Source organism: Protopterus annectens, chromosome 7.part0 (assembly GCF_019279795.1).
Source record: "Protopterus annectens isolate FY-2018-M chromosome 7.part0, PAN1.0, whole genome shotgun sequence".
Lineage (NCBI taxonomy): Eukaryota > Metazoa > Chordata > Ceratodontiformes > Protopteridae > Protopterus > Protopterus annectens.
In genome coordinates, this window is record NC_056739.1 from 1570049519 (window position 1) to 1570069026 (window position 19508).

The following is a 19508-nucleotide window of genomic DNA, read 5'->3' on the forward strand; positions in this document are numbered from 1 at the left end:
TACATTCCTGGATTACACACCATAAGCCCGATGTTCTCGCTGTAACTAAAACTTGGCTTAAACCCAGCATAAATGACTCTGAAGTTATACCTTCTGGCTACAATTTCATCTGAAATGACTATATAAAGAGGAGAGGTGGTGGTATTGCTTTAATATTTCCCAGTACCTACCACATTTCCCCTTACAGCAAACCAACACCAAAATTTAGTTCAGTAGAACTACTTTCCTCAAATAAACAATTATAAAGAAGTATGCATTACTACCCTTTATATCCCTCCTGGCAACAATACATCTATACTGGAAGACACCCTACACTGGATAACTACATTTCCACAAGGAAAAATATTACTAGGTGATGTGAATGTCAGTTGGTTGGACATAATCTCTAACTTCCCTACAACTAACACGAACTTGTATGGTCTCACACAACTCATTAATAGCCCCACACCATATAGCAAGACACCAAATTCTCTATTACACTGGATCCTTGTATCAGACCCTAGTAAATACTCCATCACAGGTACAATGTCAGACTGTCTCAGTGATCATCTCCCAATCTATATGACTAGACATCTCACACATCCGGTTCAACATCAAATTTATAAAACACAAACTTTCTAAGTTTAACCCAGAAATGTTCATAAGTACACTATCATCTATTAACTCTAACTTCCTAAAAAAAAAACTCTCTTTAGACAATGCTGCAATTCAATTTAATACAGCTTTTCTAAATATCCTAAATAGTCTTTCACGTCCTAGAAGAAAAAGACTGAAAATAAATAATGCAATATGGCTATCCAAAAAGAGTAGAATGCGAATGCAATTCAGAGAAAAAACATGGAAAAATGGCAAAAATATAAAACATCTCAATATCTTGAAAACTTCAGAATGGTTCACAATCATACTAAAAAGCAAATAAATGAAAACAAAAAAAACAATACTATAATAACTTTCAAAACACTACTAACCACAACCCTAAAAAATTTTGGACATCCACTAAAGAAGTCTTACATTCTGACCAAAAATTCAACCCAAATCCCTTTCCCAATAACTCACCACTCGAAACCGCAAAGCAGTTCAACTCTTATTTTACAGATAGTACAGCATCTCTACCAAGGATTCCTAAACAGCTAATCCCAACCGTACCCAACAGCCACATAACACCACATCCACTTTCACCTTCAAACCTGTCCACATATCCTATATAAAACTACTCTTAAACAAACTTAAAACTGTGCTCTTCTTCAGCTGAAGACCTTCCAAGTGAGTACCTAAAAAACGCAGCCAGTAGCATTGCTTATCCTGTCTCAATCCTTATAAGCAGGAAATTCAGGAATCCCACATTCCCTCTCCCTCTCTCTCTCTCTATCTCTCTCGGTCTCTCAAGAAAAAGTCACACATTATCCCTCTGCACAAAAGAGAAAATTCAACAGGCATTAACTTTGGACCTACAGCAGTTTTATCTCCCCTTGCCAAAATACAATGTATTAAAAAACAATTGCTAGAATATCTCCTGCATGAAGAACTCCCATCTCCGACACAACATGGCATCCATCCTTCCCACAGTACCAGCACTGCCCTAATAACTTATATATATATATATATACACCGATTTTTAAGAATAAGGGTGATGTGCAGAGCTGTAGTAACTACAGAGGGATTAAATGTATCAGTTACAGCATGAAGTTATAGGAAAGAGTAGTGGAAGCTAGGTTAAGAAGGGACGTGATGATTAGTGATCAGCAGTATGGTTTCATGCCGGGAAAGAGCACTACAGATGCAATGTTTGCTCTGAGAGTGTTGATGGAGAAGTACAGAGAAGGTCAGAAGGAATTACACTGTGTTTTTGCAGACTTAGAGAACGCATATGACAGGGTGCATAGAGAGGAGTTGTGGTATTGTATGAGGAAGTCGGGAGTGGCAGAGACGTATGTAAGAGTGGCACAGGATATGTACGAGGGTAGTGTGACAGCGGTGAGGTCCGCGGTGGGAGTGACAGATGCGTTTAAGGTGGAGGTGGGATTATATCAAGGATCAGCTCTGAGCCCTTTCTTATTTGCAAAGGTGATGGACAGGGTGACAGACGAGATCTTGTAGATGACAATGTGATCTGTAGTGAGGGTAGGGAACAGGTGGAGGAGACCCAGGAGAGATGAAGATATGCTCTAGAGAGAAGAGGAATGAAGGTCAGCAGGACTAAGACAGAAATTATGTGTGTGAATGAGAGGGAGGATAGAGGAATGGTGAGGATGCAAGGGGTAGAGGTGGCAAAGGTGGATGAGTTTAAATACTTGGGATCAATAGTTCAGAGTAATGGTGAGTGTGGAAGAGAGGTGAAGAAGAGAGTACAGGCAGGATGGAGTGGGTGGAGAAGAGTGTCAGGAGTGATTTGTAACAGACGAATATCAGTAAGAGTGAAAGGGAAGGTCTACAAGAGGGTAGTGAGACCAGCTATGTTATATGGGTTGGAGACAGTGGCATTGACAAAAAGGCAGGAGTTAGAACTGGATGTGTCAGAGTTAAAGATGTTAAAATTTGCACTGGGTGTGACGAGGGTGGACAGGATTAGGGATAAGTATATTAGAGGGTCAGCCCAGGTTGGAAGGTTTGGAAACAAAGCCAGAGAGGCAAGATTACGTTGGTTTGGACATGTGCTTTGGAGGGATGTCTAGTATATTGGGAAAAAGATGTTAAGGATGAAGCTACCAGGTAACAGGAAAAGAGGAAGACCTAAGATAAGGTTTATGGATGTGGTGAGAGAGGACATGCAGGTGGTTGGTGTGACACAGCAAGATGCAGAAGACAGGAAGAAATGGAAACATATGATCTGCTGTAGCGACCCCTAATGGGAACAGCCGAAAGAAGATGATGATATACTGTCAATAAAGCTACAGATATTTCAGACTAGTCTCCTCCTCACTTCTAGACTTGTGTAAAGCCTTCAACACAGTTTGTCACAGCAAACTTCTACTTCAAATGTCCTCACTAGGTCTCTCTCAGCTCCCACTCTTCTGTGGTTCAAAAGCTACCTGTCCAATAGGTATCAGTCAGTAAAAGGGAACTCTATGCTCTCTCCTTACCTCCCAGTCACCACCAGTGTAACATAAAGCTCAATCCTTGGTCTCCTCCTCTAACATTTTCACCAAAACTATCTATACTTCCACACAACAGACCACCCTAACACAATATGCAGATGATTCCACTCTCATTTGCACATCTGACAACATGGTACACCTTCAAAAAAATTACTCAGGAAATTTTAGCAGCCACTGAAACATGGCGTTGTCAGTCATAGCTCATGCGCAACCCAAAAAAGGCCAAATTACTACTTTTTTTCACTAAATCCCTCTCACGAAAAAAACTAAATTTAAAGTCCTCTCTCTTGATAATGCAACCACTGAAGTCACTTCTCATAGCAAACTATTACGGGTGACAGTAGATATAATCATATATTCGACTTGCATATACAAAACTGCATAAGAAAAACTCATCAACAAAAATAGGGATGCTTTATAGAGACAAAAATTTTCTGATCAACGCAACTAAAACTACACTTACCTTTACTTATCTCCTCTCCACTCTTCTTTATGGCACTCCCATCCTTATTAACTTCAGGCTTCACAAAAATTAAAACTTAAACAATACTATAATAAAGTTGCTGAATTTGTAGCACACACGCCCTACACAACCCTCCACTGCCTCATCAACTAATACATACACAACTTCTTTTCACATATAAAATTATCCAGTATCCATCTGCTTGTCCATCATTAAAGCATTCTACTCAACTATGTTCCTAGTTGGTCAGTGAGATCCAGTAACCAAAAACTCCTGTCTACAAACCTAGCAAATCTGATGGGCATTGTTTGCACTCATACAACGTGTTAAGGCCTGGAACTCCTTACCTGTATCCATCAAGTCTATTACCCACCCACCCAACTTTCAAAACCACTCTGAAAGACTTCCTAGCTAACATCTGGCTCTGTTTTTTTTTTTTCAAAGAAGGGTAATCTACATCCCTAAATGTGAACTAATATCTTTTTATTGCTTATACCTCCTTACTCTCCCTCCTTCACTTACCTCCTTACAGCTATCCAATTCTCTTCCCTAGCCTTCTCTTTAAAAATACCATAAGCCTGTTTTTCCCTCACTTCATATTGCAGTTCCTATTTGTATTAGACTAACGTATCTTTAATTTCTCTACAAACTAACATTTTTCTACATATTAAATGATTGACATATACCTTGCACTGATTCTTAACCAATGTTTTTATATTATGTCTAATTTGTTATAAAATTATTTAAACTGCAGATGTTTTTGTCTTATTTTTGAAGATTGTAAAATTATTGTTCTTAAATTGTTTTGTAGTAATTTGGAGCTTTCTCCCCCAGGCCTCCACTGAAAATGGGGTTTTACCCAGTCAGACTTTCCCTGTACTCAAATGCTAATAAATAAATAAACTGTTCAGACCTCCAGAGTAACTCCCTGTTTACAAATTCCAGCACTATACTCTAAAATGGCATGGGGTGCTGGTGTTAGGTCGAAAATTATGTTAGGAACCACTGAATTTTCAGAAAAATGCTGGTATACAGACTTCCTTGGAAGCGTGTCTTATATGACTAGGGATTCCAAAGTGATTGGAGATGGAGGTAAAGTCACTTGCAACAGGATCAGTGCCATTGGTGGATGTGACACGTCCTGCTTGGAAATAATCAGGACTGATGACCTACTTGTTCTTCCAGTTTCCTCCTTCTGTAATCCTTCTTTTCCTTATCCATTTCTTTGTCTTTTTCCTTTTCTCTACAATTGTTAATCTTATCAGAAAGGGAAGCTTGGGAGTCAGGAGGAAGAAGTCCCTTTAGAATAAGTTTATTTTTGCACATTCTGCTAGGGAACATGGCCTGAATGTCTTGCATGTCACACAATCCACTGAAGGATGAGCCAGCCCCAAGCACACCACACAGAAGTTGTGGGTGTCCTGAGGCAGGATTTTTGTGGCTGCACTGGCCATATTTCTTGAAGACCTTGTCCGTTAATTCTAATCTTCAAAAGCAGCAAAAAAAAAATAGAGAATTTTTTGTTAACCAAAAAGTTGAGAACAGATACTCTAAACTTCTCATAATCAAAGTATTATAGTTAATCTAAATATTTTAAGAAAATAGCTATATCTACCAGATAAATGAAAAGACATTAGTCCTCCTGCCTAATACCACAGAGGAGCTGAGAAAATTATTATTATTTATGTATTTTTAATAAGGAGGACCTAAAAACGTCTAGCAAGAAAAAAAGCTACTGAAAGATCAAGTAAAGAAGTATATATTATTAGGGCACTTAGCTTACAGTGCAGATCTGTCTGTTCAGTAATGGCAACAAATGAGATCTGAGAAGCAGAGGGGGTGCAGGGAAGAATGCTGAAGGAGACTGAGGCATGGACCACTAGCTAAAGGGGCAGACAGATCCGACAAGTGGTTGTGCCCCAACAGTCAGACTGGATGGAGTGGATGAAATAGGACCAACAGTTGTACATCAAAGCCACTTCAATAAAAAAACATTTGTTCTTTTTAACAAATTGGGATTTCAAAGTTATACTAATGGGGTGGGGGGTACAGTCTCCCACATAGGGAGTGCAGGGGCACTGGATCCTGACAAAACAATTTTGTAATATTTTTGACCCAGTGCTCATCAACCACCAAGCCTCCCCTGATCAGACATTACTCTGTTCGATGAGGGCCATCATCTATGCAGCCAAGTAGGTGCTTTGTGCTCTTACTAACATTCTGGTAATGACAAACCTTTTTGTTTGTTGGCATAATCCTACCTTTGGTTGTGGTGTGAGCACGTGTCACTGCTAGGCACACCTATGCCCCCTTATCCCCCACACATGATCTGACAAGGGCTACTGTTACCAGCTTGAACAGTGCTGTAGGCCATCTGGGAACCAACATCCTATCCCCAGATTGGTCAAGGCTCTTCCATCCTCCCTGCATTGTCAAGTTCCCAAACTAAAAAAAAAGAATTGAAATCAGAGAACATTGTCATCTGATACAGTGGTTTTGCTGTAGCCAGCTTCAGCAAATTCTTTACTGACCAAATCTCTTGCATCTGGTTGCAACAATGATTTGAATTAGGAGTTTCTTTGTCGATGGACAAGTAATGAGGCCCACGTTAATTTTATGCACACTGCAGTGATCTTCATACATGAATATGACCTATCCACAAGATCTTGAAGCTTGATTGATTCATTTTTAGATGAGCCATAAATCAGGGAGCTACTTCATACATAGCAGCCTGTGAAGAACCCCCCACCATCCTACCAATCAATAGAACCAGTGTTTCAAATGTGGACAGAGCAATTTCCATCAGAGTTTTGAAACAGATTGGTAGGCTCACTGCAGTGACTATTTTTAAAGAGGCATGAATACTCAGGTGCACATTAGCACATTTTTGGTATACTTCCATTTAACAACCATAGATCTGCATGGCAGCCTGATATTTTTGGGGATGACTTACTTAAGCAAGTGACTTACCAATTAAAAACAGGCAGGTGAAGTAAGGGCAAGGTTTAATTTACAACACACTAAGATTTATAATCTAGGAGGCCCTGCACTGGAGATATTAATTAATGTTTGTCACTTGTTATTCATATTTTCATAACTGAGAAAGCTACATTACTGAGAGGCATGGTGTGGAATGTCATGCAGGGACAGAAAAATACATGGCTACTCTCCATGTATAATACAGTATAGTGGAGATATTGTCAGCTGTTTGCTGGTACTTATGAAGATATGCACTACATCTACACAGATAGCCAGATACAGATATTTCCAAAACCAAGAGACTTGCAAACTTTAGCTGATACTGAAGAAAACTGTCAATGTAATTTGCAAAGAAGTTGAGCACCTCAAGAGATAAGCATATTCTTTCATATTTCTGTAATTATCTCAACAAACATGCATTCAGAAAAGGAAATTCTTGTTGCCATCTGAAAACATAAGTCTGGCTGAGCAAAAGTGATTTCCTTAAGGCATACTCCTAATTTTACCTACATTCATTTTACTTTGGTTTCTTTTGCTAGTATTTTCCATAGACTACACCTATCAGTTGTTTGAAAACAGTTTAAAAAAAGTCATCGAATTATCAGAAATATTCTAGCAGTATACAGATAAGCATTTCAACAGTAAAACGGATATATATATATTTTAAAGTCAAAGAATACCATGATGAATAAAGACCCTTGATAGCCTGTTCCTGGTCATTCCACCTAGACGGATTTTCATATTTACAAGCACGACCTCCACATGTCATGGAACACTGCATGTGACCTGGGATAACATGACGTAGGCGCTCTCCAACTTTAGTGTACTTTGCTGCTGGTCGCCTTGTACTATCTGAAAGTTAGCAAACAAAGTCAGTAAGGGTGCAGCAAACTTATTGTTAAGTTAGCTTATTAAAATGTCAGATCCTGCATAGCATGCAACATTCTACCGTGTACCTAGTTACTATTTACTTTAAGATTAAATAATTAAAAATTTATGATCAGGTACCTTATCATACAATATCACTAATATGGTCAATTATAAACAAAGACATTTTCAGCGGTGGTGGTGCTGCAGTAGCGTTGTCGCCTCACAGTAAGATGTTGTCCTGTTCGATTCTCAGCTAAAGCGTTTTCTGTGTGGAGACATGCGTGAATTGGCGTACTTTCGTTGAAGGCTGTGCATCAGGGCTGACAACTCTGTACGTAAAAATCTACTGCCAAGCATTAGCGGACCGGAGTTCCCCTGTGGCAACCCCTAACCGGGAAAAGCCAAAAGATACAACATAAACAAAGACATTTTCAGATATACCTGAAAAAAATCTGCTTAGACTTTACTGATTTTCTAAGTAAAAGTGCATGTTTTAATGAGTATTTTAGTCTTTTGAAATGACCTGATCAGTCACTTGCTATAAAAATAAAGGTGAAGGAAATCATACATAGATTAGGGACAGTTACCATGGTCCTATCTCACTATATAAACACATCACTATACTGCTAGAATGTAGCAACAGCAGATCACAATTTCCACGGCATTTCTAGAAGCAGGCCCTCAAAATACATTGTTTTATTATTTAGCATTTACAAGTAAACTGATTCATTACCAACAAACATTAACGTATAAAACAATTAGTCTATTTCTAAAATCACAAAAGCTAGCTTGAGATTTTCAAGTATTTTCAACGGCAACAGGTTGTGATTTTATACGCAGTGGATTATAACACCTCAGCAAAATAAAGTACGAGTCAAGACCCAGATCAGATATAAATACCAAGTTATAATAAAGAACAATATTATTTTCTTATTTTGAAAAAGATGCCTTACATTTGCAATCTGCTCTACTGCACCTGAATTCTGGAGCAAGAGAGAAATGTTTTTGTAAAGGCAATCTAGTACACTACAAATAGATCTGCTTAAAATGCTGAAAATTACGTACACGTAAATTCTTCACTGAGATTCTTACCACTTAAGAACTGCAATATAAAGCAGATACTACATATTTACATGATAATATTTTATTTTAAGGATTAATCATATCCAAATCTCAGTCTAACCAAAATACTAGAACCTGGCATGAAAAACAAGACTGCTACACGTTTTATTTGTGTGTTGTAAAAAGCATAATAAATGCAGAAACATGCTTATACAGAACAAGACCTTCTAACAAGCTATGATTCTGGGCAATGTAATAGTAAGTAAAAAAGATACATTACTTTTTTTCCCTGAAAAGTTTCTATTTGTCTCAGCAGTACTGACTGATGACACAACTGCCATGACCCGGTGAGAGGAAGAAGACAGCACTTCTACGACAGAGCTTCTTCGTCTCTGTAGTGCACGCAGGAGAGCTTCTGACGCAGAGTGTCTTCTAACATGAAAGATGCTGCTCAAAAAATCGACAGCAGATGGCCTTCGGAGTGGAACTTCCATGGCAGCACATAACAAGTGTCTCACACTTCAGTTCAAGATGTTGCACAATAGAAGTGTGATAACTGGAGTTCCACATGCAGGTATTGATGTGTCAGTGTGATTCAAACAGCTCTTTGGGAAAGAGACTTGGAGGTCTCCATGGCAACATACTCCAAGCTACTGATGCCAGCTTGTGGATGATGTGTTCTCTAATAAAATAACATATCTTGGGACAAATATGCCTTGTATCACTGTTAAGTAAAGCCGTCAAGTTCTTAATGATACAAGTATGTTTTGACACTGCCTTTAACTTTTCGGATGGCTGAATGCAAGCACAAGAAACAGCAATGGGCAGAAACTGCAGTCCTGCTAATACAATACGCACTTGCTTACAAAAGTGAACTAAACCACACAGGATGTACCATAGAATGTGCATGTTAAATGAAATGCACTGTCCTCCTAATGCACTCTCCTCCTGTATTGTCCTTTTCTAGTTATTTAAGTTTTTGAATGGTTTAATATACACAATCTCTGCCTTTGTGCTTCCATTTGAATTCACCATTTACACTACTTCAGAAAGTCAAAAAGTGCTATAACTTAGATAAGCAATTAGAATGAAAGTATCCATTCATTACAGAACAAATGAAAATACTGCCACAAAGTTTGATAAAGTATTTATAACTACATCACATTTAAAATGGAATCACAGTATGAATGACAACTTGAAAGTAAAACTGAGGTGTGAGGTAAGATGGCATCAAGTTAGGATGACAGATGTATCACACCATGTCTCATGTACAACAATGTATCTGTAAGGCCCAAGTCGATTTTACTAGATGGAAAAAGCAAGTAATACAGTTTTGCAGTTCATTATCAAATGTACTGCTGTGAACTTCTAAGGCATTAAATAATATGTGCAGAAAATATTTCAACAGCCCTTTTAAACAGCTAAATTAAATTGAACTTCTTAGTAATTCATACTGTGACTGTTACACAGACTGAGTGTGTGTGTGTGTGTGTGTGTGTGTGTGTGTGTGTGTGTGTGTGCGTGTGTGTGTGTGTGTGTGTGTGTGTGTGTGTGTGCGCGTGTGTGTGTGCACGTGTCTATTTTTGTATATCTATCTGTATTAAAAAATGTAGTATTTCATTCCAGTTGCCTATGATTTCATTTTTTTTTCTGGTTGTGATGATTTGTTTGTCTGGACATCAGAAACGTTTCCCTCTAAAATGAGCCCCACACAGCGTTAACAGCCCAAACATATCCAAGTATGGTTTTCTCCCACGTGACTCTCCTTAAATGTTAATAATAAAAGGTTGTTTGGCATAACTAAATGTGCTTCTGTTGTATGGTATGGTACCAAATGCTTACCAGCCATACTGTCACTTGGCAGGATCACTCAACTTGGACCATAATTTCACTAGAATATATACATTTTTTTTTCTTTTTGCTTGAACAGCCACTCAGTTCTAAACATGTATCAGGAGAGTGGCTTTGAAACTTCAAACATATTTGGGAAAATGACACAAAGTATCCCATTTATCTAATCTGCAGGCTAAATCCCTCACCACAAAAGAAGTGCTCACATAATCTTCCATTGTGAAGTGCAGGATCCACTAGTGAATGTATAAACAACAAAACTTACTAACAATATGTGATGATTTATGGTCTGGTCTCTCCTCTGGAACACCATTGCGTCACTCCTGCTAAAACTAATCTATTGTCCATAACACACAAAAGATGGACAGCAACTGGTCATTAATTTCTCAGTCTTCACTTTTCAAAACTGCTGCCCCCAAACCTGTTTCTTGTTAAGGAAAAAAAAATTCTCCACATACCCTCTCTTTGTTAGATGCAAGTAAATGTAACCTAGCCCTGGCTTTAAGCTCTATTGAATGTTTCATAAAAGGCTTTTCTTCTGTGGTTCTAAACTCTGGAACTACTACTATCAGGGGCATGTTAAGCTTTCATCAATTTCAAGCTAAGCTGGTTAGTTATCACCACCAGAATAGTATTCATTGCTGTGTGAATAAATTACATAGTCTTAACATTTATAAATAAAGTTAATGTTGTCATTCTGACATATTTTTCAAAGAATTCCTATGGACGTCATACTGAGGTTTCACTATACTATCATATTTTTGCATGGTTTCTGCATGTGTTCACTGTACTGCAACGTTAAATGTTCTACTTATTTCATACGTGAATATATAGAACTGAGCTAAACACACTGTTCTGCATCATACTGTCCTTTTTGAGGACTATTTTGTAATCTGTTGTTTTACATTACTTTTGGTTTATAGGTCCATAGGCATATAATTTATTACTTGGCAACTGGTCTAGCAGACCATTAGAACCCTAGCCAATGCAAATCATATTGCTTACTCTAATAAGAAGACTAGCTTTAAAGAAAGCTAGGGAGATACTTTATTTGACATAAAGTAGGGATCATTTGGGAAAGAGAGACAGAGATCTATCACATTAGAGAACTTGGCATAGCTCCTCGTGGTCCCCTGCAGAGTTCCTAAGCCAGCAGAGAGCAGAAAAAGCGACTTTCTTGATTTTAAGTATTTTTTAAACATTTAATTTTGCATTTTTCGATCTTTTGTGCTTTTTGACTACTGTTTGTGCCTATATTACTGTTTTATTACCTGAGGTTCCTGTTTTTCTGTGCCTAAATTGTTGATTGCACTTGTTGGCTAAAGTTCTGCTTAAAAGTAACAAACAAGCTAATACACTCAAGTGTACCAGCCTTTGATAGCAATTTAGTCGAAAATCAAAGCATTTATTGTATTTTTTCTGTCTGTGTGCAAAAAAAACTAAAAAAAACAAAAAAATACTTCTACTTTCCTAAACTTTCCTAGCTAGTTGTTCCAGTGATCAGATTTTGCTGATCCCTGGGCTTTGTATTTGGTTCCTGTGTTCCTCCATTTTCTTGTGTGGCCAGAGGTAGTTTCTTTACTCACCAGTGGGAGTGGGGAGTACTGAGCTGCTTGTTTGTCCTCAGAGGAGTGGTTAGAGACAGCAATTAGTAATTCGTTGGCCATTTTGGGTCATTTCCTGTTTTTTCCAGCCCCCTGCTATAAAGCACGCTTTGGCAGGCTTTTCTGGCATTAGAGAACTTGGCATAGCTCCTCGTGGTCCCCTGCAGAGTTCCTAAGCCAGCAGAGAGCAGAAAAAGCGACTTTCTTGATTATAAGTATTTTTTAAACATTTAATTTTGCATTTTTCGATCTTTTGTGCTTTTCGACTACTGTTTGTGCCTATATTACTGTTTTATTACCTGATTTTCCTGTTTTTCTGTGCCTAAATTGTTGATTGCACTTGTTGGCTAAAGTTTTGCTTAAAAGTAACAAACAGGCTAATACACTCAAGTGTACCAGCCTTTGATAGCAATTTAGTCGAAAATCAAAGCATTTATTGTATTTTTTCTGTCTGTGTGCAAAAAAAAACTAAAAAAACCAAAAACTACTTCTACTTTCCTAAACTTTCCTAGCTAGTTGTTCCAGTGATCAGATTTTGCTGATCCCTGGGCTTTGTATTTGGTTCCTGTGTTCCTCCATTTTCTTGTGTGGCCAGAGGTAGTTTCTTTACTCACCAGTGGGAGTGGGGAGTACTGAGCTGCTTGTTTGTCCTCAGAGGAGTGGTTAGAGACAGCAACTAGTAATTCGTTGGCCATTTTGGGTCATTTCCTGTTTTTTCCAGCCCCCTGCTATAAAGCACGCTTTGGCGGGCTTTTCTGGCATTAGAGAACTTGGCATAGCTCCTCGTGGTCCCCTGCAGAATTCCTAAGCCAGCAGAGAGCAGAAAAAGCGACTTTCTTGATTTTAAGTATTTTGTAAACATTTAATTTTGCATTTTTCGATCTTTTGTGCTTTTCGACTACTGTTTGTGCCTATATTACTGTTTTATTACCTGATTTTCCTGTTTTCTGTGCCTAAATTGTTGATTGCACTTGTTGGCTAAAGTTTTGCTTAAAAGTAACAAACAGGCTAATACACTCAAGTGTACCAGCCTTTGATAGCAATTTAGTCGAAAATCAAAGCATTTATTGTATTTTTTCTGTCTGTGTGCAAAAAAAAACTAAAAAAAAACAAAAACTACTTCTACTTTCCTAAACTTTCCTAGCTAGTTGTTCCAGTGATCAGATTTTGCTGATCCCTGGGCTTTGTATTTGGTTCCTGTGTTCCTCCATTTTCTTGTGTGGCCAGAGGTAGTTTCTTTACTCACCAGTGGGAGTGGGGAGTACTGAGCTGCTTGTTTGTCCTCAGAGGAGTGGTTAGAGACAGCAACTTGTAATTCGTTGGCCATTTTGGGTAATTTCCTGTTTTTTGCAGCCCCCTGCTATAAAGCGCGCTTTAGCGCGGAGTTGCCACTGTTGCACACAAGAGCAGCGGCGGTTTAACAAGGTTAAACTATTCGGGCTACCTAAATTCCACTCTTCAATTTTTCCCTTAAAACTACCTTCCTCGAACTGTACTGCTGATCTAACCAGCGTATCCTATAACTAAAAAATTAATCTCTACTTGATTCCCAAGTAGACTATTCTCTATCTGTAAAGCCTAGCACTTGCTCCTACAGTACTTGCACCTTGATAAAGCACTATTATTATAGATAGTACCCCACCAGCCTAGAACCCACATCCCCCGAAGTCTTTTTTAAGTTTTTTATCTATTACTTCTAGCATGTCGAGGGATCAGTTGCTAGTGTCCTCTCCTGCTCAACTGGTGAACCTGGGAATATTGAGGCAATGTTACAATTGCCTCATGTACAGAGACAATCCTCTCCTTCTCCCACAAAACACAAATACATGCGAGAGATGCAACTATATGGCCAATCCGGAGGCTGAGCTCTCTCAACATAGGACTGGCAAGACCAGACAGGAGGGGAAGGTAACCACACACACTACATACCCAGTCACACATAGTACCATCACAACTTCAAATCATACACATAATCACACAAAGACATACTCGGAGGCTCTGACCAAAAATCTACCAAAACAGCAGAGGCCTCCAAAGCAGACACCCAAACAACTACCACCTCAGGACCCAACACATGCATCACATAGACCACACAGTCAGAGTGTCAAACAGTCACAGCCTTAAGGCCAAACACAATGCCAGACACACTCGTAATTGGTGACTCCATAGTCAGGCACACTGACGTCCCGCTCACCAGACTGAGTAAGGAGAAGGTCACAGTAAGCTGCCTGTCGGGCGCTAGAATCCTCCACATAATGCAAAGAGACATTGAGGAGCTCTCTGATTATGTTGGGTTGGGAGGGTGGGGAGGGTGGCCTAATGGTTAAGGTGTTTGCATCTATGAACCTATGAACCTATGTAGCCCAGGCAGGTATGACCCTGACCTTGAGCAGTATCCTACCTTCACCTAGAATGATGCCACAATACAGTGATAAGACGATCAGCTTTAATAATTGGCTTAAATTTTGGTGTCATTCAAAGGGGATCCAATGTCTGTCTGCCTGGGATGACATGCTGGACAAGCCACGCTGCTTTGCAAGGGACAGCTTGCACCTGTCACCCCTGGGCTTCCGAATATTGGCAAAGGCTCTTGCCACCCCATAGTGCCTTTTTAGGCAAAGCTCAAATTCTAAACCTACCACCCTAGAACACAAAAAGGAAAAAAACTAAGGGTAATGCTGCTCAATGCCAGAAGTCTCAATCTCAAGATGCACGCACTCGAGGCCCTACTCAGTATGGAGAACATCGATGTCTGTGCTGTGACAGAAACCTGGTTCAAGGCTCCTGAGAGCACTCCGGCACTATCTGGTTTCACCTCATATCATGCGTTCCGGCCCCAAAATCCGGACAACACCAAGAAAGGAGGGGGGGTGTCCATATTCATAAAGGACACACACACCTCAAGGTTGGTGGCAACGCACGATGCATCGGAGACCATCCAGGTGCAATTAACCATAGGCAAGACTGCTCTGCAATTTGTAGCATGTTACAGGCCACCCTCTCAAACTCAGGAACCTCACATGGCCTTCCTGAAAACACTGGAGGGGATAAATGTATCTCCAAATACCATCATACTAGGTGATTTCAACTACCCTAATATAGACTGGGAACACTATTCAAGCCCAAACACTCTAGCCCAAAGGTTCCTGGAGTTCATAAACTCAAATGCCATGGAACAACTAGTCAACATCCACCACAAGAGGAGAAAACATATTTGATCTCATCATCACGAACATGGGATCACAATGTTCAACACCGGAAGTATACCCCTCACTGGTGAGATCAGATCATAAACTAATCTCGCTGGAGGTCCTCATCCCGCCCCCACCTGAAATAAAAAAGACCACAGTGAAAAACTTCTCAAAAGCCGACTTCACACTTCTAAAAACTAGTGTGGTCTCCTTTAAGGCCCCTGAGCCAGTGGTAAACATTACTCAAACCGCTGAATCACTTACAAATGCCTTCTACCAGCACCTACAGGACTGCATGGATCAGGCAATCCCAAACAAAACTAAGACTCTTTGTACCAAAGGCAAGCGTCCAATCTGGTGGACCCCAGCCATAAACAAGCTCTACAACAAAAGGAGGAAGCTACTACAAGATAGAGCAAAATCCTTGAAAGGTAAGACACCTTTGATCATTATAAGTAAAAAACTAAGAGCTCTCATAAAATCATCCAAGGCAAATTTTGAGAGAAAAATCGCCAAGGACTCAAAAGACAATCATAAGGCCTTCTTTAGCTATGTTAGAAACCTAGGAGGAAACTCCCAGATATGCTCAGAATTAGTTCAAAATGATGTGAAGATTACTGAACCTATACACATTGCCAACATACTGGCTGACAGGTTCAGTGCAAACTCCCCCCCCCCTCCCCCCCCCAAAGGAGAGATATCTATACCAGAGGATTGTAGACCCCCAAACATCTCCAACGCCCAGGTGAGAACTGCTCTCTCCAAGGCAAAAAACACAGCATCCATGGGACCGGATGGTGTCCCCGGCTGTGTGCTCCACGAACTGAATGAGGAATTAAACCCACAGTTAGGACAGCTGTTTAATCTTAGCCTCACCTCAGGATACGTACCCAAGGAGTGGCGCACGGCGACTGTGGTCCCACTTCATAAGGGCGGTGCCTCCACCGACCCTGGAAATTACCGTCCCATTAGCTTGACAAGCCTTATCTGCAAAGCCATGGAGAGGATCATAATGGAACTCATAAATAGACATAGGGAACTTGCAGACTTTGGATCCATCCCAGTTTGGCTTTGTCAAAGGCAGATCATGCCTCTTAAACTTGGTTGACTTTTTCGAAACAGTCACCAAGGCCATTGATGAGGGCAAGGCAGTCCATACAGCCTACCTCGACCTGGCAAAGGCCTTCAACACAATACCCCACTCAGGTATCATCGAAAAACTCATCAGCTTAAATGTAAACCCATACATCACAAGATGGGTTGCAAACTGGCTAAGTGACAGAACCCACAGGGTCAGAGTTGCTGGAGCCATGTCAGACTCAAAGCCTGTCACAAGTGGTGTCCCACAGGGCTCAGTCCTGGGACCACTCTTGTTCGGCATCTACTTTTCTGAAGTACAAGCAAACACAGGAGGGTTATGGCTGACAAAGTTTGCAGATGACTGCAAACTGGGCGCCATAGTCGAAAACACATCTGACACAGATATCCTTCAGAAGGGCCTCACAGAAATGGATAACTGGTGCCAGAGCCATGGCCTAAAGTTAAACGCCAAGAAATGCATAGTCATACCCTTCGGGAAAAACAAGGTTACCCCTAGCTACCATATAGGTGGCAATCCACTGAGCACAGAAGAAGTCATCAGGGATCTGGGGACCCAGGTTGACAGTAACCTTTCGTTTGACACTCATGTTGCCAAAGTAGTTAGGAAAACCTTCTACATTGCCCACCTGATCATGAAGGGATTCACATCTAGATCTAGGGAGGTCATCGTCCCCCTGTACTCATCACTCATTAGACCTATGATTGAGTACAATGCCCCATTCGGAATGTATCTGACCCCTCACCTGCAGCAGCTGGACAGGCCCCAAAAGTTCCTCACCAAAAGGATAAAGGGTCTCAAAAATATGTCTTATGCTGCCAGACTGAAAGAACTCCAGCTATATTCAGTCGCATACCGCTTGCTCATAGGTGACCTGTGCCTGACATATAAGGCCATGTCAAACCCAGATTTGATGAATATGCTTCACCTCAAAAAATCTAGATCCCTCAGAACCACAAGGGCGGGAGACTTAAACCTTGACACGGTTATTAATAGAACGTGCTGGAGGGACAGATTCATCACCCAGAGACTCCCTATGCTGTGGAACAAAATCCTGGTACATGTGAGGCAGAGCACCTCGCTGGCCTTGTTCAAGAGGAATCTTGACCAATGGATGGGAGATGGCAGATATACCCCAGGGATTACTTCAGTGTCACTGCTTGACAGAGGCACAGCAAAATAATAGGCATAGTTTTCTTCAAACTAAAGGGGTGGCGAAAGCCACATAACTATGGGCTAGGCTTATAAATGCCCTTGGGCAGATAGCCTAGTATGAACCTATGAACCTATGAACATCAGCAAATTCTGTTTATACTGTAATATAGATTTAGATCCTTAGAGTATGTTTTGCGAGTAGTTCAAATTTTTTAAATTGTAAGAGTTTAAGCAGGACTAAGTCTTTCACAGTCCTGCATGCTAAACAAATTATCACCACTCATGCACCTCTACGAGACAGACTAAATTCACAGGGCTCTTACTTGATCTATATACATCAAGGAGCTCTTACCCAAGATTTTCTTGGTTAGAAAGTGTTGCGGTTTTTCTGTTTGGAATACACCTGGCACATACAGAAAAGGCAATGTATTTTACTACTGGCTTCATTAATAATGATGATATTGGGAAAACAACTTCTTAAATCAGCATGACATGCCTTCTGTAATTAGCTAGGCCAGATAGAATAATTTCCTAACAATTGGTTCATGGTGGTCAGATGAGAATACACTCCCAGTAAACATGCTGAGTACCCTAACAATCTACCGACTTTGAGTGAAGTGGTAGAGTATCTTTTATGCAGGTTTGGTTTCCCAAACAGTACTACACTACATTTTTTACCAATGACCTTGAGCACAAAGTTGGGCCACCAGGTGCTAACTAGTACAGTTTAAAACTTCATGCAGCATATGAGTACCAGTTGAAGAGTTAATGATGGTGCCAGGTTTGCAATCACTAGGAAACTTTGCAAGCTTAGACATCAGAGAAGTGTATATCAAACAGGAGGGGGCCCAGTACAGAGGCTTATGCGATGCTACTAGTGAGAAGTCTTTTAAATAAAAAAAATGTACTATCAACCCTTCACTGTGTGTGTGTGTGTGTGTGTGTGTGTGTGTGTGTGTGTGTGTGTGTGTGTGTGTGTGTGTGTGTGTGTGTGTGTGTGTGTGTGTGTGTGTGTGTGTGTGTGTGTGTGTGTGTGTGTGTGTGTGTGTGTGTGTGTGTGTGTTGTCAGTGAGACAATTTGTTATCCAGTGGTACATAGTTGTTAATATGCAGGAGCTAAGAGGTGGTACAGTGGTACAGTACATAGCATTGTCTCCTCACAGCAAGAGGTTCCCCGGTTTGATTCTTGGGTGGGGTGCCTTCTGTGTGGAGTCGGCATGTCCTCCCTGTGTTCTCATGGGCACCTTCTGGGTGCTCCAGCTTCTTCAGACATTCTGCTGACATGCAGAAGGTTGACTGGACACCCTGAATTGGCCATAGGTGTGAATAAGTGTGAGTGTTTGTGTGTGTGTGTATGTGTATGTGTATGTATGTGTGTGTGTGTGTGTGTGTGTGTGTGTGTGTGTGTGTGTGTGTGTGTGTGTGTGTGTGTGTGTGTGTGTGGAAGAACTACTATGGCAGGGCTAGCCACTGGGTGTGTGTAAACCTTCTCTCCAGATTATCACTGTTGAAGTGACACCCTGACCCCATATTCAAAAATGGGAAAAGGGGTTGTGGATGGATGAATGGATGGATGCAGGCAGGTAAGCTTTTCAACAGTATCAAAATGGGATAGTATGAAAACTCTTAGCTATACCCAGCTAAGCAGTGTGCATTTCCCAGTGGTTCAATCAATCCCTCAAAGAAGTTCAGTAAATGGGCCCTACCCCTTAAAAAAGCCAACGTGATTTGAGTCAAGGGACTGCAGACTACTAATCTTATAGTTTAATTGTAATACACTCCATGACTTTTCAAATTAAGACTGAAAAGATTAATTGGCCTGTGCTTCCCATAGTCAGAGACAGGATACCTTTGTGCAGGGACACAACAATGGATGTTCTCCAGTCTTTGCACATGCATGCAGTAGACTGGCTAAGATCAGACTAAACAGGTTTAGAAAGGAATGTGTGAGGTTATGTTTAGTGCTGACTAAGAGACAATTTGATACGCTATCAAGACACACAAAAAGGGGACAGTGGCCAGGATGCTGACAGGCTAGCAGTAGTTATCTTGCTCTGCTACTCAATTTCTATTTCTGACAGGAAATTTTATTTTTATAATATCCTAAACCAATTTTATGAATAACATTAGTCACCTGAT

At 40.3% G+C, this 19508-nt stretch overlaps 1 protein-coding gene across 6 annotated transcripts in view; it reads right to left on the reverse strand.

Annotated features, from left to right (window-relative positions):
• PTPDC1 (protein tyrosine phosphatase domain containing 1) overlaps positions 1 to 19508 on the reverse strand; it is a 1141579-nt gene that overhangs the window by 848947 nt on the left and 273124 nt on the right. For 5 of the 6 annotated variants that reach the window (XM_044078123.1, XM_044078118.1, XM_044078120.1 and 2 more), the window contains one exon: positions 7218 to 7389. In XM_044078123.1, coding sequence (XP_043934058.1) covers positions 7218 to 7389 — 172 coding nt within the window. Of the gene's footprint in view, positions 1 to 7217; positions 7390 to 8749; positions 9046 to 19508 lie in introns of those variants that run through there. The other variant, XM_044078117.1, reaches the window with a different exon arrangement.